The sequence below is a fragment of the Ostrinia nubilalis genome, chromosome 10, assembly GCF_963855985.1.
Source record: "Ostrinia nubilalis chromosome 10, ilOstNubi1.1, whole genome shotgun sequence".
Taxonomy (NCBI): domain Eukaryota; kingdom Metazoa; phylum Arthropoda; class Insecta; order Lepidoptera; family Crambidae; genus Ostrinia; species Ostrinia nubilalis.
The window spans coordinates 4,397,399-4,419,145 of NC_087097.1; the positions used below are offsets into that span (position 1 = coordinate 4,397,399).

Below are 21,747 nucleotides of genomic sequence, written 5' to 3' on the forward strand. Positions count from 1 at the left end.
GTCTACAGCACAATTTTCAGCCTAATACAAATTATGAACTTTCAAAAGCGATTTTAAATTTCAACAAGTCCATCATTAAGCTTTGGAGTTCATTTATGGAGCACATCATGTTATAAAATATCGTTGCTTCTCAACCATTCAATTTTAAGATTCACATTTTGGTGACTTTATGTATCCTGTGCCTTATAAAGTCTTATGGTGCCGCGGCAACCTATAATAAGGCAGCACTTAGGATAAGTTCGAAAACGTTGTAAAGATTAATTTAGTGTAGGTATGTCTTGTTGGTTGTCCTATTAAACTCAATAAAGTAACGATATCCAAAGGGTAGAATAAAAAACGTCAAAGAAACAACATTAATCATAAAACATTTAATGTGCAAAATCGATGGGGTAACAACAATATAAATATTCAGTCTTTTCACCGTTCACATTCGCTGAATTCGTAATCATCGAATGTGTCCATATCTTCTGATGCCAACAAGGAGTCGAGGTCTACGTACAGTTGCTTTTGGATGGACAGTTTCTCGACTATGCTGGCGAATGAGGGTCTGTCGAAGGGGTCTTCGGCCCAGCATTCTACCATCAAGTCGTAGAGGCGGGGAGAGGCTCGGGCAGGCTTGGGTAAGCGCCCGCCGCCTGCTAGGAACGGCGGGACTTGATGATTGCTTAGCTCTGCGTAGGGGAAGCCACCTGAAAACAATAAAATTTGTCTTATAGGACGTAGCATTTATTAACCCGGAAAAGGCTCGTGACCGAATCAACTCGAGGCGGTCAGTATTCTTTGTATTAAACTCCATACAAACCACACTTATCCGCATCGTAACGTAAACGCCTAGCCTCGCGATGGACAATGTGCGAAAGGCGATAACAGCTCGCGAAAGGCAATACGGTGTTGATCCTTTTCCGAGTTGACAAGTCTGCTATGAGCTTTATTTAATGTGACTGTTTATGGTAAGTACTTTATTAAACGTGCTTTTTCTGTCAAATCAAATACACGTTTTCATGAGCGCCTAGCAAAAGTTTTACTCGAGAGGCCTTAATTACGCGAGTTTGCGATCGGTCCGGTAGGTGGCGCTGCCAGTAGAGTTTTATCAAAGAAAGGTAAATCGGTGTTGATAAATAATACGAGTATAATACGAGTAATACAATTAAAGCGTGGCCATGTCAGTGAATAAACTGTATGTTTTGGTGTAAGGATTGGTGTTGACTAATAAGTTTTATTTTGTTGCGCTACAGCATTTTATAACGCCGTAATTTATAGGAAAAGTAAAAACGCTAATAGTTAAACCGGAAACAAATATAGAAATCAGAATTCAATAAGTTATTTTATATGTTTGACTTCCCGAATCTAGCTTTAAAGAGATCCAGAGATCCATAGGGTAACTTTATGCAGTAAAATTCCTATAATATAACAACAAACGCCCAGATATTTCTGGCGTTGTAGAACTGGGAATGTACGACGGCCTCTGAGGCCTCCACAACCTTGACCGCAAGTGCACTTACGCCATGGAGAGACCAAAGCCTGCTTTTATAGCAAAACAGTCTCACCTAAAGTAGCGATCTCCCACAGTAAAACAGCAAACGCCCAGACATCGCTGGCGCTGCAGTACTGAGAGTGCATTATGGTCACTGAGGCCTTCACGGCCTTAGTCCACTAAGACCTGAAGAGGCTAAGGCCTGCAAGGCGGTCTTACCTAATGTAGCGATCTCCCACAGTAACACAGCGAACGCTCACAAATCACTCGCGCTGCAGAACCGAGAGTGCATTATGGTCTCTGAGGCCTCCACGGCCTTAGTGCATTTAGACCTGAAGAGGCTAAGGTCTGCTTTATATAGCAAGGCGGTCTTACCTAATGTAGCGATCTCCCACAGTAGTATAGCGAACGCCCAGACATCGCTGGCGCTTCAAAACCGAGAGTGCATTGTGGTCTCTGAGGCCTCCACGGCCTTGACCGCATGTGCATTTAGACCTCAAGAGGCTAAGGCCTGATTATTACCTAATGTAGCGATCTCCCACAGTAACACAGCGAACGCCCACACATCGCTGGCGCTGCAGTACTGAGAGTGCAGGATGGCCTCTGGGGCCAGCCACCGCAGCGGGACCGGCCTGGATCGCGTGTGCACGTAGACCCCAGACCTGGAGAGCCCGAAGTCTGCCACCTTGAGCACACCTGCACCGTCCACGAGGATGTTGCGGGCTGCGAGATCTCTGGAATAAATAATATTTGAATTAAATAAAAGGCTCCCTTTTAACATTTAAAGGATTGTTAATTAGACACAAAGTCGATTCGTCATTGGTACTTTTGATTTCATGTTGATTAGTGATGTCGTACGCACGCGCCTATTTGTCTCGAGAGTGCAGACTATTATAAAGCCGTATTTTACTAGCTTAGGCTGATCCTGTGGCTCTATTATCAGTAGAATTTGACACAATAAAGGAGGAAAAAGTTAAAATAGTAGAGTTTGACACAATAATGGAGGAAAAAGTTGTGTAATATAAGAGAGGCAATGATGATACATTGCTTGCACAATAGATCATCCATAGCAATGGCAAACATAAAAAAATTAGTACACGTAGTTAGTACCTTTTCAGGGACTTAACACGTCCCGTCGTTAGAAAGAGGGATAAGTAAGTATATTATTACTACAGGTTAGTGTCTTTTACATAATATTTTTCTTTTGGATTCCTAACGTTATTGTTTCCTATTAAAATCTATTAATATTGCCTAAAGAAATTTCGAATGGTTTGAGAAAATAATCGGATGGAGGACATCTCCTTCCATTTCTTCCTTTTTCGATGGAAAAACGGTTGGAAGGAAATTTTACACCTTTTAAAATCACCTCTAACGCCACTTTAACTTTTGGGAGGTTTTAAACTAAATTTTCCTTTAGCAGTTATGTAACAAACCACTGAAAGATATCGGTAAAAGCACGAAATACGGCACTATTCCAGCTGAACACTGTAGTATCGTATGTATTTATTTATTTTATTTAAAGACTTTATTGCACACACAACAATGTTCTGTACAAAAAGGCGAGCTTAATGCCATACGTCATTCTCTACCAGCTGACCTTGAGCAAAACAGAGTAGATGTAGTTGTATTAAAAGTTATTTTGCAACTAATGTGAAGTCTGATGGGCTGTCAACTGTAGACCAATTTAATGTATCACTTGTCTTGACGCTTGTGTTACTTTTGAAGTAACTTTCGTTGCTACCTAAACTATTCATTTTGTTCCCAAAGAAGTCTCCCAAAAACAAACTTTAAGGTACGTAGTTAGATAAAATAGGGGTCCAATTAATAATATAAATTAATTGGAGAATTAAAAGTGTTTGACCTCAATCGAACAATTAAGAAACTTGGGAAATTCCTTTTCTTTCTTGTAATAACTTGAATATTAACCAGCTCCAAATTGCGGGCCTTTGTAGTAAATAACTTTGTACCTTAGTGTACCCAAGGTTTTAGGAAAAATAACGGCTGATAAAAAATCTATCGCGTTTTACAAAGGAATATTAACCTTGTGGTTAGGGGAGTAGGGGAGGTAATGGAATGGAGCCCCCTCCACCCACTCCAGCTTCGCTTAGCAACGGTTGCTAAGCAACAGGTGTACACGTTCTGTTTTTGCAAAGTCGGTCGGAACGGGGCCTACCTAATTTGTTAAGGAAGCGCATAATACCTAATTAATAATTGTTATAAACTTATCTATGTGTTCCAAGAAACTCACAACTAAAGGAAAGGGTTACTAAAGGGTATTACGATAAAGTAATAGATTTTCTCCGAACGGTTATTTATAGCAACAGTTAGCCTTAGGAATGGTACAAAGAGAACTTTCTATTTTTCTTTGTAAGTAAACATTATTTAAATGCCAATTTAACCCATTTATAGGATGACGTTAAGAAAACACTCAACGCCTACTAACCTAAATATAGCAATATTTCACATCTACGCTCAATGCTATGAAAATAATGTAAAGGTGACTTTTTATTTTTGAAACTATCTGAAATTGCCTCTACTGTATTGGATATGACTTAGATTACTTTAAGAGTTAGCCAGGTAATGTACCAAGCTTCTAATAACTTAAAAAGTTATCCAATCCAAATTCTGCAAGCTTAGAAAAATTGCTTAAAGATCAGTCAAACGTATAGTTAAAACTCAAGCTCAAAAACCTATAGCGAATGACGTAATATTATATAAAAACCAGTTTGTTTACCGAGGCGAGTACCTGAAGGCTTTTCGCTGTTAAATTAAATATATCTCGAGCGCCTGTTGATACCGCGTTCCGGGAATATTCGGGAAGCAGGGCGTGGCGGGCGGGATTTCCCGGCTGGGGTGAGTTCTGGGAATTTTCCACGCGTTTCCCGGCAGAACCTAGCTCGCGTGAAGGTCAAGGCCTTCTACAGTTGTTATGACATACTCTTAATGTGGTTTTTGGGTACTGGGTATTAGAAAAACTGCCGGGAAAATAATGTTATTTTACCCTTGTAGCTATCGCGTATGTGTTTCGATTTCTCAGTATAAGTAGTTAATACTTATGTGGAAGGTTATTATTGTAGAGAGAAATATAGGGGATAGGTCAAGATATTTTTACAACGAACACAGACCAGACTGAACTTCTTTTTTTTATTAAGATTTACTTAGTGGAATGTCCTCCCGGGAAATTGAATAGGACTTTATATCTTGTTTTTATTTTTTGTTTTTCTTGTGTTTGTTTCAAATGAATGTAATGTTATTTTTTAATTAATTCTAATTACAATTTACACAGTCACCGTATGCAAAGGAATCTATAGGCCTAGTTTAGGCCTAGTTAGAAGTGAGCAATTTCATTTAGACTTTTCGCAGGTTTGAGTCGATGCTCAAGTGTGAATTGAGTTTTGAGCGTCGTTTCATGATACACGACTTACTATCTAATATCTATTTAGAAATGGATGCCTACTTACGAGTACCTACATAATTGAGAACAAAATTATCGCCATAGAGTTTAGTACAACTAATAATTGACACCTGTGTTTTTGTAAGTTAAGTAGGTACCTGCCAATTTTAATTAGTTTTGTAGTTAGATATTGGAAAATAAATGTACGGAGAGTTTAAATGTTTTGTCTTGTTCCTAACATTTAATTACACGGCCTTGGGAGTCTTTGAAACACGAGTGAATGGATATTTACTTAGTAAGGTCTGCGCAGACGGGGGACTATACACGAGGTACTTTTTTCCCTCATAAACTGATCCTTTATAAACTGTACAGTGTGTACAGTGTACAGTATAAAGGACGTCGCACATTTATCGACCCGGAAAGGGATCGTAACCGTATCAACTCGAGGCGGTCAGTATTCTTTGTATGAATGTCCATACTGCAACGCACACTTATCCGCACCGTAATGTAAACGTCTCGCCTCGCGAAAGGCTATACGGTGTTTATCCCTTTCCGAGTTGATAGTCAACTAAAATAGAGAAAAAAAAACACGGGTCTCAATGCGAAATTTTTTATACGAGTTACATAATATGTACGAGTATACAGGGTGGCCAGGGAGTTGACGTTCAGAGCTAAAATTTAGATTTCTTACATCAAGATGTATCTAAATTACCCCCATGTATGTTCTACGATTTTGTTTACTTTAGGAGATAGAGTTAATTTTTATTTTTTTCCTTTGATCTATGGTTGGTTTTTAATGTTTTTCTTATTCTGGCGAGCAGTTGTAGTTTGTTTTTACTTACTTACGCTAGAGAAGCTAGCAGTGAAGATCAACTTTCAAAGCTTCACGGTTGTTTCTCACCACGTTCTAAATCACAAAATTAACTCTATCTCCTAACTAAACTAAGCAATATAGTAGAACATACATGGTGGTGATTTAGATACACCTTCATGTAAGGAATCTAAATTTTAGCTTTGAACGTCAACTCCCTGGCCACCCTGTATAAAAAATGTCGCGTTGAGACCCGTGTCTCTATATTTTTGATGAATATTTAGTCGTATATATCTTACGAGTTATGTAAAAGTAACCCTGTCTGTCCGTGTCGTCTTCACGCCTAAACCACTGGACCAATTTTATTTATTTATTTTCGTACAAAGATAGGGTCGGACCTAGAAAAAGGGCATTCTTAGACTACAGGCCCTTTGTCCCGAAAATAAATGTTGAAGGGGTACAGGTAAACGCTTTGTTGGTTGCTTTGTACTATATCGCATGTTAGTGATATACTTAACAGGGATGTTATGGATATCCGTAACCGTAACCGAAACCGATTCAAAAGTTTCGGATAGTTTCGGATAAAGGCGGAGTCTAAATCTTATTTTTTAATATTTGTTACTTGCCTGGCATTCCTTGGCACCATCTAATATCCCCCGCCTATTTACCTTTATCATAGGTGTCGTCATAGTAAATAAAGTGGCTATATGGGTCGCCCAGGATCTTACTATTTGAATTTTACATTTTTTAAATTCTAATATCCGTAACTGTAACCGAAACCGGTATAATATAATTTTAATATTATCCGTAACCGTATCCATAACTGAAACTTCAAATCCTTAACTTATCCCTGATAGTTAAGCAGATTTTGTTGATCGTGGGAAACCTATTTCACACAGGTCCTCAAACCAGGATCTTAGTCGGGAATCAAATCTGCAACTTCGTCTCACACAACTGGGTCAAATAATTTATGCTAGATATTGTCAAATTCGTCTAACAAATTGTTCACTTAAATTACATTATAGAGTCAAATAGAGAGTTTGGATAGGAAATACAAGATACAAATTTCAGCATGAGTAAAAGAGGAAGAACATGTTTTGTACTTAGTTAAGTATTAAGTTTGATAGTTTATTGATGAGATGAGAACTTTCCAAATTAACTACGGTCCTTTGTGTACAATTATTTCATGTAAAAACAACGTCATGTCACCGAAAGATTTAAGATCTAACCCGCCATCGGTCATACCTCCAATCTTTTGTCCCAGGACCTACTAGCGGCCGCCTGCCCACGACTTTGTACGCGTGGACCCCGTTTTACCCCCTTAGGGTGGAGTTTCGTAAAATCCGTTCTTAGTCAATATCTAGTGCACAATATTTCAAGTTTGTGGGTGTTATATGTAGCTTATGAGATTTCGTGGTTAATCAGTGAGTGGTATTTCGCGTTTATGTCAACTCTATAGGATTTTCTGTCTACGTTTATAACTGAAGTCTCTATAGAAATCAAAGGTCCGCTCATTTTACGGACGGCATTGTATTGTAACTGTCTTTGGAGTCTCTCGGGGGTTGACCGCAAGGCATTATGTCCAGCCAATTTTGGAAACAAATTATAGAATTGTTTTAGGTTGTTAGTTTGTATTAAATAAACAAAAAATAAGCACAATTTGGATATAAATATTGATATTACTTATAACGTAAATTCTAGCTGATTTCTAACTACTAAAATAAAGTTATGTTGAGCTAAAATAAAAACGATGTTGCGATGTTCGTATTTCGTAGGTCTACCTAATAAACTAATTAAAATTACAGATTATTTAGGTTAGTATATTTTTTGGACCCTCAGATTCTTAATTTCTTAGTCAACCTAAGCTAACTTAAAGATAAATATAATATTGTTGTAAGTAATAGGTGCAATTTTTCAAGTTACATTTTAAATTATTAATAATGCTGTCGACAGTACAATGAACAGCCGCAACTGCTAAATTATTTAAATTAGAAAGCTAAGCTCATCCCTACTCAAATAACCAAGTTAATAATTACAACATTAATTTAAACAACATAATTATTTGCTTAACTCATCATAGGTCCTCTGTGGTTGAAGATTCCGAGTAAAGCTCGCTTCCATCTTCGGCCTGGTCATTATTTTCCATTAGATGAAGTGAAAGCCAAGACCAAGTGGTGGATAAAAAAACTACTGTAGGTACGGTAGAAAAGTAAGAGCATATTTCGAGGCAGGTTATGGGCCATAAATGAACATTTTGTAAATAAAACTGGTAAAACGATGCTTGTGAATTCGTCACTCCAAAGAGGCTTAAAAAAGCTTTTGCTGCGAAAATCAGCTGTAAATTAATTATGTTACCCGTTCCAGCCCGGAAAGGTTGCTATTTATAACTCACCACATATGTAAAGAGAATTTAACACACTTGAAAACAGAGAGATATCAGCTGGGTTAGGATGCGTGACGTGGTAAAATCTTTTCGATGATTAGACGATAAATGTATTGGCTTATCGCATAACATCTGTAAAATACTTCGATAAAAGTTTATCATGGCAAGTTCATCCTAGGCCTACAGAACGTTTAGAATTTACCGAAAAAGGTGAGAACAATGGGAAAATGTTCGGGAACGTTCAACTTGCCAACTTTGACCTTGTAGCCTTGTAGGTCATGGGAAACCTATGGAAACAATGAACTCTGTGTTTGTATAAGCAAACGAGATATCATGACGTAGGTAACACGCAATCGATTCTGATTCGATCCCTCGCTACTTATCAACTATGAGAAATTAGTTAACCTGGGTGGGAGAGATAGGTGAATGACACAAATAGTTTAGAAATAATGCTCATTAGGATTAAAACACAACAGTTATAAAGAAATACATATTTGCGACAGTGCATGACGGAAGATTGAAGATGCATGGGGAAGATGTCGGATTGTAGAGTCGGCGACTAGATATCCAAGGAACGCTCTGGTTCATCCCACTGGACTATTGTGTTGAACCCACTCGTAAAACAATTATATTTAGCATTAATATGCATATTTATTTGAGCAATTAAAAATAATTATTTTTTACCAACCTGTGCGTGATTCCTCGCTCTTCCAAATGCCTCATGCCCAATGCGACTTGCAGTGCATATTCTCTCATGGTACTGCAGTCCAGCTGCAGGGCAGGTTCGGCCACGTAGTGGTCTCTGCTCTTCAAAGTTTCCTCCTCAACGTACAGCTTCCCATCTGAGAGCGCCGGATCCGAATCACCAAGATTCGTGTATTCCGCTGGAAAGCAACATTGCCGCGTGAAAAAGTTCAGGTGATGTTAAGTTTGAGCATGGTTACGATACCAAAATAATGTGCTTGTTGTACAGTTACATTACGTTGACTGGTAGGTCTGCCATTTGTAAAATTTTATGAGTAAAAGGAATAAATAAATAAAATTCTAGCTAGAAATATCAAACCGTTATTATTTTTTGTTATAAAATGATTGAAAAGTTTTTGTTATTTCAATGTGAAAGTTACTTTGATAAAGCGTGGGTATTTAGGGTTCTGTAATCAAAAAGGCAAAAAACCTTTACTTTTAAATGTTTTAAAAATTATTGTGTTCTGGCAGTGGTAAGGTAGCCACACAGATATGGAGATATCTGTGGGTAGTAGTTTCTCTATGGAGGATACCGGGAGAAACTCGCTTCCACCTTCGACCTGATCATTACTTTCCATCGGGGGAGATGCAGACCAAGAGCTTCCTCGTTGTGGATAAAAATACGTTTTCCAACTTACTGTCAGCCTCCGATGGCCTGCCATGGGTGTCGCTGCCTACTCTCCGAGTGACACTGGATCCCTGGTCCCTCCGCCGCCCTCTGGCAGCTCTGAGAAAAGTGAGCAGGTCTCCTCTAGGTGCGTGCTCTAGGAGCTCATTGAAAAAGAGCTTTTATATTTATAAAAATACGTGTTACAACTTACTGTCAGCCTCCGACGGCCTGCCATGGGTGTCGCTGCCCACTCTCCGAGTGACACTGGATCCCTGGTCCCTCCGCCGCCCTCTGGCAGCTCTGAGCAAAGTGAGCAGGTCTCCCCTGGGTGCGTGCTCTAGGAGCTCATTGAAAATGAGCTTTCATATTTATAAAAATACGTGTTACAACTTACTGTCAGCCTCCGACGGCCTGCCATGGGTGTCGCTGCCCACTCGGCGAGTGACACTGGATCCCTGATCCCTCCGCCGCCCTCTGGCAGCCCTGAGCAGAGTGAGCAGGTCTCCTCTGGGTGCGTGCTCCAAGAGTGCTATAGAGATACAATTGGTTATTCAGGGTACTCTACAATTTTTTTGCCGGAGACATACGAGTAATAAGACGAATGCATAGGTTACTTAAGGCTTAAGCCTGCTTATCTATACTATCTACTTATATCTATACTAATATTATAAATGCGAAAGAAAACTCTGTCTGTCTGTCTCGCTTTCACGCCTAAACCACTGAACCGATTTTGATGAAATTTGGCAGGGAGATAGTTTGAGTCCCGGGAAAGGACATAGGATAGTTTTTATCCCGGTTTTTGAAACAGGGACGCGCGCGATAAAGTTTTTCTGTGAAAGACAAAATTCCACGCGGGCGAAGCTGCAGACGGAAAGCTAGTTATAAATAAATAAATCCTACAGCCTTAGCTTAGCAATGTAGAGTCAACTAGAGTAACGCCAACTCCTGAATGTTCTTTGAAGCTTGTATTACGCTTTTCCTTTCTCCAATTCAACTCTCGTACCTATCCTTAATGTATGTAAGGTCCATTTTTATTTAAATGGCAATCAAGAACAGATCCAATTCTAATGAATGAGCATTTAACCAATCAAACAAATAAAAATAAGTTGTTGTTAACCACTTTTACCTTTTACCTTGTTTAACCACTTTTTCAATTGAAATATTTGAGTTTAAGTAGAATTTTGAGCGCTTTTTGATAATGACTAAAAGCTACTGCCAGAAGGTATGTTTCTTAGATCTACAGACGTTAAAGGTTACTTACCTATTAGGGGGGCTCTCCTGGTGCAGCAAGCTATCAGTCTGATCACGTGCTTATGGGAGCCGACGTGCTTGAGCATGACGATTTCTCGAAGAAAGTCCTGCATTTCTTCTTCTGATACGTTTTCTGTGAAAAGGTTTATTCGTTAAGTATTCGTCATATCATCTGTCGTGTGACAATACAACTGGAGTTAGAATTTATGAGCTGGATTATCTGTCCTGGCTCCATCAGGCTGTTAATTTAGATAGACCATTGAAATACGAACTCATTTATTATGTCCTACTGAAAATATAGAGTCTACCAGTAAAAATGTCCTAACTGAAGACCTACCTATGATGTGTAGGTACTATGCGTGGTTCATTACAAAGAATGTTCACTAGTTTCAATATCTATATAAATAAAAATGAATTGCTGTTCGTTAGTCTGATTAAAACTCGAGAACGGCTGGGCCGATTGAGCTGATTTTGGTTTTAAAAATGTTTGTCGTAGTGGACTACGTAGGTCTAAACGGTGAGCAAATAAGCAAAAATTGCGATGGCTTATTTATTGCCTTTAAGGCGGAACAGAGTTCGCCGGGTCAGCTAGTCAGTAATAGATTCTATCCTGTGATTGGTACATCTATTTAGTGGAATGGTCTAAATATTGAAATTCAATAAATCACTCCAATGCATTGAAATAAATTTATGTATTGAGCTTCGTCCTGTTCTTAATAGGCACTTTGGAAACAAATATTGAAAGTCAAATTGCTTTGAAAAGTTCACATTAATTAGATTTCTGTACATGTTTCTGAGCGGTTTAATTAAATCTCTCAAAAAATGAGGGGGGGTTATGCTTAACACAAATCACCCCTATAGCTACCTAATTAAAAGTTTGGAAACAGCAATTGAACCCTTGAAAATGAAATAAGCGTAGGTACCTCTAACTTCGTAGATTGATGTTATTAAAAGTTTATGTTTGGAATATTCAATGTAAAGCTGGTTTGTCTGAGGAGTGTTTAACTTTTAATAAACCATGTTTTTAATAAAATAAAGTTTGTACTATATTATTTAAAAATAACAAAAGTCTGTGTTTTGTTGAAAAGCGTTGGAAAAACGCGCTCTACGTGTCGGGCCGCATAGCCGTAAGAAAAATATAAAAAGCGTTAGCGTCACAACAAAATAATACGTATGTGTATACAGCGAAAAAATCTCTTGAAAACATCGCGGGAAGCACCTGGATGCGGGCAGCGCAGGACCGGTTGTCTGTGGAAATACTTAGGGTAGGCCTTTGTACAGCAGGGGACGGAATTTGATTGAGTCGATAAAATAATAATCTTCGTTTCAGCCAAATGACGTCCACTGCTGGACAAAGGCCTCCCCCAAGGTTTTCCACAATGAACGGTCCTGCGCTGCCCGCATCCAGGCTCGGAGTCTCCCTGCGTGATCGAATCAGAAATGAGGAGATCCGCAGGAGAACCAAAGTAACCGACATAGCTCGCAGAATTGCTAAAATCAAGTGGCAGTGGGCGGGGCACATAGCTCGTAGAGACGATGGCCGTTGGGGCAGGAAAGTTCTCGAGTGGCGACCACGGGCTGGAAGACGTAGCGTGGGCAGGCCTCCTACTAGGTGGACCGACGATCTGGTAAAGGTCGCGGGAAAATAATAATCATTGGTATTTAATAGTGTGATTAACAAATTACTGATATTCCTTTAAAAATTAAAGCTCGTGTTAGGAGTGGGTTCACTAGCATAGTACCTAGTTTAGACTACAGTATTTCAGCCTCAATGGGGATCGAACCAACGACTCTCAGATCGGCGCCTCAAAACCGAAACCTTTCAACTATTGTCGCCTCGTTCGTTATCATATAAACTATCTAGCTCAGAAACTACCGTAACCACGTAACTTAAATTAAGTTGGTTGTGTAACCTTATAAGTTATTTAAAACACATAACTTTTAATGCGTTCAATGTATGAAGATTAAAATTGCGTTAGACATCAAGTGTAGACAATAATTTTCTCCTACATGAATTCCCATGGCGTACGTTTATGGCCATAATAAACAATGAGTCTGAAACTCTTAGCGCCCGTATTCACAAACGATGCTTGCTTAAGTGAAGCAGCAAATCGAACGCACAGCATTGAATATAGCTCTGTGATTGGTTCGTGTGTCACCCTGTGCGTTCACGCGCACTGTGAGATCTCATAGTGATGTTTGTGAATACGGGCGTAAATGTCGCAAAAACAATTTTGGGTCATCATGTCGCTTCTTGACTCAAGACATCTCATTAAGACATATTTTACAGCTTCTGTAAGTATTACAGTATGTTTTACAATGTAGCACCTGTGTACTGGTGAGAATATTGCTCGAGAGTTCCAAGTTTTAATCAAATTGAACCGTGAATTAAGTTGTACAATACGGTTAACTTTGATGTCACTTGTGACTAGTATTATTAGTTTTACAGGGAGATTATTGATGCCACTTACAAATTTTAGAGTAAGTAGGTTAGTACCTATTAAAAGAGGGTTCTTAACATAGCATACCTACATAATTCAAATCTATTGCTAACACAGATACAACCATAGTCGTTAACATTCAAATTAAGTGTATTTTACCAGGTCCATGTTTGGGCATTTGAGGAACAAAGTGGGCCCTTTTCCTAAAAAAAAACATAGTACAGCAGACCGTTTACGAACAACTGCAGGTTACTGTTAAGTTTTTTTCTTATCAGCAAACGATACGTGGTGAAACGTGAGATGGAGCCCTTTCGATCGCGGGCCCTGGGTACGCTCCATGGGAAAAAGTAGAGGTCTACATTTTCCCTTACCAATGTGAGACCGTTACCTGTCAACATTTTAGCAGCAACAGTGATGATGGTTTCTCCATTCGGATTCGGATGCGACTAAAGCCGTTATAAGCTGCCTATAAAGTGTATTTTCTCTTATGAAGGTCGGATCGTGGGTACCTGTCAGCATTTTAGCAGCAACAGTGATGGTCTCTCCTCCAGGCATGTCCAGCTGTGCTGCGTGCACCCGGCCGAAGGCACCGCTGCCGATCAGGGCGCCCAAGTGTACCCGAGACCTTCTGACCTCCCACTCATCTCCTAACAAGTTCTGACCATGTGCAAATCCAGAACAATTCCCTGCGCCACCCATAGTTCTTCCTTCCTCGCGGCGTACAAACTGAATGTCGGGAGAGCGCACGGGTACTGCTCGAGGTTCTTTTCCCCGCGAGCTTTTGCTTCGCTCCCTACAATTTTTTCTGTTCCTTGTCCCTTCTCATTGTCAATTCTCCCCCTTCTAGGACTTGACACCACAAGACGGTACTTCGCATCAGGCTACTAACGTTGATAAATAGTACATCACTTCTTCTCAAAACTTCGCCTAATGAGGGTTTTCGCGTATAAAAGATCGGCTAGATGGCGGGACGTGGATGTGGGGTCTGACTGCTGCGTGATTGGTGGATTTTAATATATATGTCAATGTCATGTCAAATATAACCAATCATGCAGCATTTGGACCTCGCGTCTACGTATTGCCATCTGGCGGATTTTTCATACGCGAAAACCCTCATTGTGTGCTAGGATAGGAGTGCGCCAACTCGAGCAGTGCAATCCAGTTACTACGACTACTCGTGAGGTCCTGGTGATAAACAAACCCAGAACAGTTGAGTGCAAACCTGTCAACATTTTAGCAGCAACAGTGATGGTCTCTCCGCCAGGCATGTCCAGCTGTGCTGCGTGCACCCGGCCGAAGGCACCGCTGCCGATCAGGGCGCCCAAGTGTACCCGAGACCTGCTGACCTCCCACTCGTCTCCGAATGCTTCTTCAGTCTGTAAGGGAATACTAGTTTAATAATTGTTTATATTTGTATTATTTAAGATTTAGGCTTGGTTTCCACAAAGCGGAGGTGAGAGATGTGTTTGAATAACTAATCAGATTTCCGATAAGATGGAGAGGGGATGGAATATGGAAATAACAAAATCTCCTCTCTTCCAACTTAGTGACGTTTTCCGTCTGTGCCATCGTGGAGACTGTAGGTGAAATTATCCTTTTTGTCTCTGAAGAGTCAATGATCTCATTATGATGAATTTACTAGGAGATTTTAGCAACAGTAGTAAATTCCTACTTTTTACATCGGTGAATGGTGCGAATTCTATGGTAATGGTGGACGAAGGAGTTTTACAATGAGTATGAAGAATCCAGTGCATCATTTTTAGTTTACCTCAAACTCTTTTTGTACATACAGCGGGCTCTGCTCGACCTGCCCCCGGGCTGTGATCTCCGCGCTCCTGCGGACAATAACGTTTGTTCAGGCAAGAGGTAGACGAACATTCAATATGAAAACAATACATTATTATAATACATTTAGATACCTTTTAATGTGGACAAGACAAGAGATAAACGCCCGTATTCACAAACGATGCTTGATTACGTAAAGTAGCAAATCGAACGCACAGCGTTGAATAGAGCATGATTGGTTCGTCCACACGCATTGCGAGACCTCATAGTAATGTTTGTGAATACGGGCGTAAGCCTTTTTCAGTTTTCAACATGGTGAAAACTGAAAAACTTAATTTGTCATGACAAATTGTAAGTAGTAGGTATATTTTCAGCAAGGTTCAATGTCAAGAAGGACTCTTAATTTATTGAACTGAGTGAGGCTGCTCAAACTTATTGTAACTTATCAGCTGCCATAATGAATGTTTTGAATCGACCCATTGTGACAATAAAGTATTTACCAGTGCTAGGTGAGATTGACAACGCAAAAATCATAAAATTATTTAGTCAACTCATCCCACGGAATAAATTTGGAGCAGGATAAGCTGACTAAAGAGCCATTCAAGGTTGATTCTGTCACGTCTGGTGAAAAAGAGCGATTAGGAGAGCTGACCTCAACTAAGTACAGAAAAAGGTACTCGTTACGAAAAATGTATATATTATTTCTTAGAGCTCCATATTTTCGACGTATAAATTACAGCTTGAAACCCAAACCATTGCTAGCTTAGTTACGTAGTCACGGGCAAAATTATCAGAACACGTTTATTAAATTAATCAGAAAGATAGGAGGAACTGATCATTAGACTGTGCTTATCAGACTTTTTTTTGTGTTGAGCGGCTATTCTGGTTCTATGAAGTCCCAGTACCTATCACTGCGGCCGGTACCGGTCTATTGTGATCGCCACTGTCTTCCTTACAGTTCGCCTCCGAGTCCTGCATCCATTAGATGCAGTATCTTTTGGGGGGCAATATGTTTTACATCTTGTGGGCTTAGGATGTGTTTGCCCAGGTGTAAGCTCCGCTTGCGCATCATTATCAGACTTGACATTAGTGCTTTCATACTCAACTAAGAGTACCTAGTTACAATCACATACAAAGTTGGACTGACCCCTACCCTGAGGCTATTTCATGCTATTATAGGAGACCAATCTAAGTAATGATGACAGTAAACACAGTTGCAAAATAATGATTATATTATCATTAAAACATGATCGGGACCCGGTGGAGATTAGGTTGCACCACTCGGGTGGGCTAGCCGTAGCGATGCGTAGTATCGCTACCATACGCAATGATTAGTGATGTGCTGATGAAAATGTCGATATCGAGATATTTTCTATGAAAGTTGTACTTAATTTTTTAATCCAATATTTAGCCTTACACTCCACTGACTCACTTTGCCAAAGCACATAACAAAAAGTACAAAGATGTATTGTCATATCTCTACAAATGTGTTGTTTTCCACAAAAATGGTTACGTTATTTTTATAACTTCAGGTTTTTTGCGAAAGAAGGAAGCTTAATATTATTTCCCAAGGTCCAATCTATCAAAACGAATTTCTAATAATACATTATCACGTCTAACAAATTCGAAAAAATGGTTCGGCGATTTAGGCATGGAAACGTTACAAAAGTCAACAGACATTATTTTTGTAAGTACCTATAGGTAATAGGTATATTTTAACAGTTTACTTTAATTCTACATCGATAAAGACTGCTCTATCTATTCTACAATTTTAATTACTCTACACAAAGTGCTCGTAGATACGCAGGCACTTTATTTAATGCTATATTGTTCCTCTAGTGCTAGCAACCTACCTACTCATTAATCAACATTCAAAGGGGATCCGCCGGAATAATTACGAATCGCGTAATAAATTAATAGTAAGTTACAAGAGTAAATACATCTATGTAATTAGCTGTATCTATTTAAGTACATCGGCCTATTTAGTGTTTAGCTACGAATTATTGAAAGCGCGAATATTATAATTACTGTTTGTAATTTAAGCCTCTAATTAATCAACTAAGTATGTATACAAGTATAGTACGCGCCGATAATGTTAGGGCAACTTTGTATTGAGATAAATGTATACTAATAACGCTGATTCATTATTATGGTAGGGCAATCTGTGTATTCAGGGAGTGTAGGAGGAGATACACACTTGAAAAGAGCCCTTTGATAAAGGCATTGAATTATATTTTGCTATCCAAGATATTGTTCGTTTGTGACATAATTAAACACCCAAACAAAGTGGAGACTCCCCTGGAAAGAGAAACAAGACTTACCACCAGGAGAAAAGACATTCCTACTAGAGGTAACACAGATTGGCCGAGACTTAACGTTTTTAAACACAGTGCTCACTATCAGGCATTACGTCTGTATAATGGGCTCCCGATGGAAATGGAACTGAAGACCATTAACAAATTGTCGGTTTGTAAAAGAAAATTAAAATCATTACTTTTGAGATAGTGTTATTACTCTGTCGCGGAATACTGTATTAATGATAGGTATAATATTTAATGGCTGGACATATTTTTGACTCATTGCAATTTAATAATTTATGACATTTTTATTAAATAATATATCAATTGAATGATTTTTATTTATTTTTTATTTTTATTATGATTATTTAAAATGACATGTTAATAGTTAATTTAAATAAAATGTAATGTATTTTTGTAAATTGTTCAACGCAATATGTATTTTGCTATGAATAAATATTTTGAATTTGAATTTGAAATTGAATTGTGTAAAGTGTCTATCCATTTGGAAAACTAAAGTTTGTACGGCGCCAAAGTTAGTCGACTTAACGTGTTGAAAAATGTATAATAGTGTGAGCTGTAATGTTAATTTATCTGAACGAAACAAAGTTACGCTATTGATTTGCACCAATACTCCTTTACGTTACCATATTATTGAAAAGTATGACGTTGATTTTAATTATCGATAAAAGAAATGTAATCGCCACATCCCTAAGGTCATGGGTCGGGTCACTCTTGCGCAGATATATGTTCTAACTATAGTGACGTAAGTTTTACGCAAACGTGCTTTACCGAGCCGCTCACATAAGGGAGAGTCCGCTAATTTGGACCAGTTTTTTTCAATCCCATTTTACACATAGTTTTCTTTTGTTTTTGCTAATGTCCATCGTATATAATAAAAGATACATTATTCAACTTACTATTTCAAAAGTATCAATTAACATGATTGTTGTATATTTAGCACAAATCAACAAAGTACGAGTTCAGAGCTTCGGTCCAATTTAGCCAACCGGTTCGATAATTTGTACCACAGGGTTACTAAATTGGATTTCAATAAATTTCAAGCCTATAAAAAAACTATGGCAAAATATTATACGATACATTCTTAACAAATTAGGAAACGAAAAGGAACAGTAGTTAATAACATAGACAATCGATATTGTTTTACACGTTATCACGATTTTGAGTACAAGTTTTGTAATTCCAATTATCGTAACGCACACTTGTATTATAAGTATTAAATATTGAGTTGATCATGACATTTCTTTCAACAACATACATTTTAAATAGCACATTATAAAATCTGTGTCATATTTAATTTTACAGTCTACTAACAGTCAGGTGTCGGTGGACAGATCGTCATAAATAATAGACAATACTGGTGAAAGATGTTCACAGTCCTCACAAACCACAAAGAGGTCCACAGCACCTCAGAATAAAAATTGTTGTCGTAAAATAGATGCTATTTAATAAGATGCCACAGTGTTTAGATTAATATGTTGTCATTCGTACCTGATCATCCATTCACTCTACTAAAGTGGAAATAAAATGTGCCTCACTTTGTCAAAATATAAAATAGAGTTTATAATAACCCCAATAAACTTATCCCAAGACTGAAAAATAATAAGATAAAAAAAAATAAACAGTACAAAAAATAAGCATGAAAATCTTGGATCATTAATACTTCGTCGCATTCAACCAATTAAAAGTTCTCGATCCTTTGGATTTTATTGTGACACGTGATCCTCTAATGATCGCTTTTGCAATGACACAGAACCCCATAAAAGTCGATGGCTTCTGCAGAAATGGAAGGGCATTACTGTGGGACCGGTTTTTTGGATCTGGATCTGTATCATCGACCACTCACTTGCCCTTTGACCTTAAAGAACATACAAGGTGTAAATATATTTAAGAGACACCGTTATAAACTTAAAAGCAAAGATGGCAAGAATTTAAACAGTGATAATGGACCTTTTAGTTTACAATCTGCATAACTTTCTTCTTGGAAAATTAAAGACTACTTTGTTTTTAACCCATGTGTAAATAATTTCTTAAAAAATAAATAGACGAAGCATAATAATTAATAAAACAAAATGTAGAATCAATTTCTTAAGTTCTCGATGAGTTTTATGAATTTAATTAATACTGTATGCATTACTACTACTACAAACTGTATGCTTCCCAAAAATAAATAAATAGTTAAATAGGCCGAATCTATCTTAAAATTTGGATCAGTGATCGGAGTTCACTGCTCGATTGTGGCAAATAATGTATTAATCCTTACACCCTATATTAGTCTTACAAATTCTCAAGCACACTACAGCGATCAGTATCGGATTATATCACAGTACGATTTAAAGAAAATGACCCTTTCACACGCATATTAATCCTTAGGTAATCTCTCACTTAAGTACTGTGTCATTTTATTTATCCAATTACGGTTGATTTACGACCTTAAGAAGAAAAACTCGTTATCGAGTAGTAAAAGATACTTAGCCTAGACGCAGACCACCGACTTTTAGTTGGGTCGGACTGTTAATCAGTATGGAGATGTATAAAAGTGCGCATATTACACCGATTTGGTATCGACCGATTCTTCATACAAATCAGAATCGGGCCCGACTATTGGCTAACTAAAAATCGGTGGTCTGCGTCTAGGTTTAGGTATCGGAAAATCACTGTTGTTCGTATTGATTACTGTGATTACTGTGTAAATTGGATCTGTGATTTATTTTTTTGATCTAATCCATCCTAAATGGAGCAGATTTATTTATTTATTTAGGACAGAGGCAAAGTGTTTCTATAGTTTTTATGTTAGTAATTAAGTGGAAATAGTTAAGCTTCGACATTTCATGAGGTTGAGTACTTTGCTTGTAAGTACGGATTAGGTCGTAATTACCTAAAGATTTATTTAGGAAGTGATGAAGTAATAAGTTCTTAATTATGATGTTTATGAACAAAACGATTAATTTATTATTAAACCCAAAACCTACTAAATATGCATGTTTAACCCCTCGATTATCGGGTCTTAACTTTATAACTCACTCGAAACGCTCGGGGGTTAATAGTTCCATAACGGTCGGGTACGGTTTGGCTCCCGTAACGTAAAGTCAATGTTCTACCGAGGGGATACAAAGACAATCGTCGAGATAACCCGTCGATAAAGCTCCTAGAGTTGCGAAATTCATCAATATGCGACCAGTTTCCTCAATTGATTTTGAGCCATAGGGCCCTCGCCCACGGCGACTTTTTGTAGCGATGCAGTCGCGCTGCTGTAGTGTTTTTCATATGGCAATTGTCTATGGTTTAATTGTCACCTGTCAAAGAAAATTATGAAATCTGTCAGCCGCTGCAAAATTTTTGTAATCTCTTCTTGACTATTTGTTATTTTTCTGAAAAAGTCGAAAAAGTTCAAGCAACGCATATTGTTTTCAAAGTGAATTGTAAAATAAGGCATACTTCAAAGTCAATCTTTGATTCTAAAGCGCGTCATCGAGTTGACAGTAAGTTGGACTGAAATGTTTTGATACATTTAGTTTATTACCCAACTGCGTCAGAAGGAGGGTTGTGTTTTTTATATTATTCTTACTTAATAGCTGCTTTATCGGGGTTTTCAGGTATATCTCACAAATTGGTGCAGATGTTATTATGACCATGTAAAGAAAATTGAAAAAGATTTCATCAAGCAAGATTGAATAATGGAGAAGTTTCCAATTTTTTTCTTTTAAATAAACCTGAAATAAATATAAGTAAAACTAATAACAATTGTGAAATAATCATGAAAATATCTCTACAAATAAATAAGTTACAGGGCCCTAAAGTTACGCATAACTATTCACGCCATTTTGATCGGTGTATTCACGACAGTCATTCGGAGTACAAACAGTAAATCACCCCTGATCCAGCCAGTGCTGTTTTGCTGGACAGGTTCATTTTTTTTAAACCTAGCAGTTTTTAATTTTTCAGCTAGGGTCACTCAAGATTCTTTCTTAGTAAAATTTTGAATCTTTTTTTTAAAATATCCCAGACCTGGCCATATACAAAAAGAACGGCACCGCCTATGTTTCAGTTCCAAGCGAAAATATGTAGGTAATATAAATAATTTATTTCTCAGACATTTCTTGATCGATTTCAAAAAAAACTTCACCGTCTTTTTAGTTTTGGTATATATTTTAATCCCATTCAGAGAAATATAGTGTTTTTAACATCAGGAACTTCTCCATTGAAATGCTGGAAGAGCAATTTATTTACAATACCTCTTTATCTTGATCATCTGTCTATTGAAGAACAAGAAATACAAGTGGAGTTCTTAGAATCGTTTTCTAGTTCTGAATGAAGTGATAAGTTAAAAGTATGATGCATAATAAAATTAGTTACTTAAAGTAATATACGATTTATTTAAATTCCAAGACATTTTCCTATGTTAAAAACCTGATGTACAACAACATTCTTCATACACATACCTACCTAAAATGTATATTCGTACTTCATGTTCATTAATATTAAAGTCATAAAAGTAAAAAATTAAACAGTATCAAGATCGTTTATTCCAATTTC

General features: G+C 37.9%; 2 protein-coding genes across 2 annotated transcripts in view; both read right to left on the reverse strand.

The window, feature by feature from the left end:
- Window positions 1-344: 344 nt before the first annotated feature.
- On the reverse strand, window positions 345-13,878 carry LOC135075531 (tyrosine-protein kinase receptor torso-like). The gene is made up of 6 exons (XM_063969957.1): window positions 13,618-13,878; window positions 10,678-10,800; window positions 9,811-9,945; window positions 8,751-8,946; window positions 1,997-2,208; window positions 345-689 (listed from the first exon to the last, which is right to left on the reverse strand). Exons 1-6 carry the CDS (start codon window positions 13,805-13,807, stop codon window positions 418-420), a joined length of 1,128 nt encoding a protein of 375 aa, XP_063826027.1. The 5' UTR covers window positions 13,808-13,878; the 3' UTR covers window positions 345-417.
- A 244-nt stretch (window positions 13,879-14,122) lies between these two features.
- The window catches only part of LOC135075530 (uncharacterized), a 194,572-nt gene continuing 186,947 nt past the window's right edge, over window positions 14,123-21,747 (reverse strand). Inside the window, exons 9-10 of the mRNA XM_063969955.1 lie at window positions 14,877-14,943; window positions 14,123-14,484 (exon numbers count right to left, since the gene is read on the reverse strand). Of these exons, the coding sequence (XP_063826025.1) occupies window positions 14,206-14,484; window positions 14,877-14,943 (346 nt within the window). The 3' untranslated portion in view covers window positions 14,123-14,205. The remainder of the gene's footprint in view (window positions 14,485-14,876; window positions 14,944-21,747) is intronic.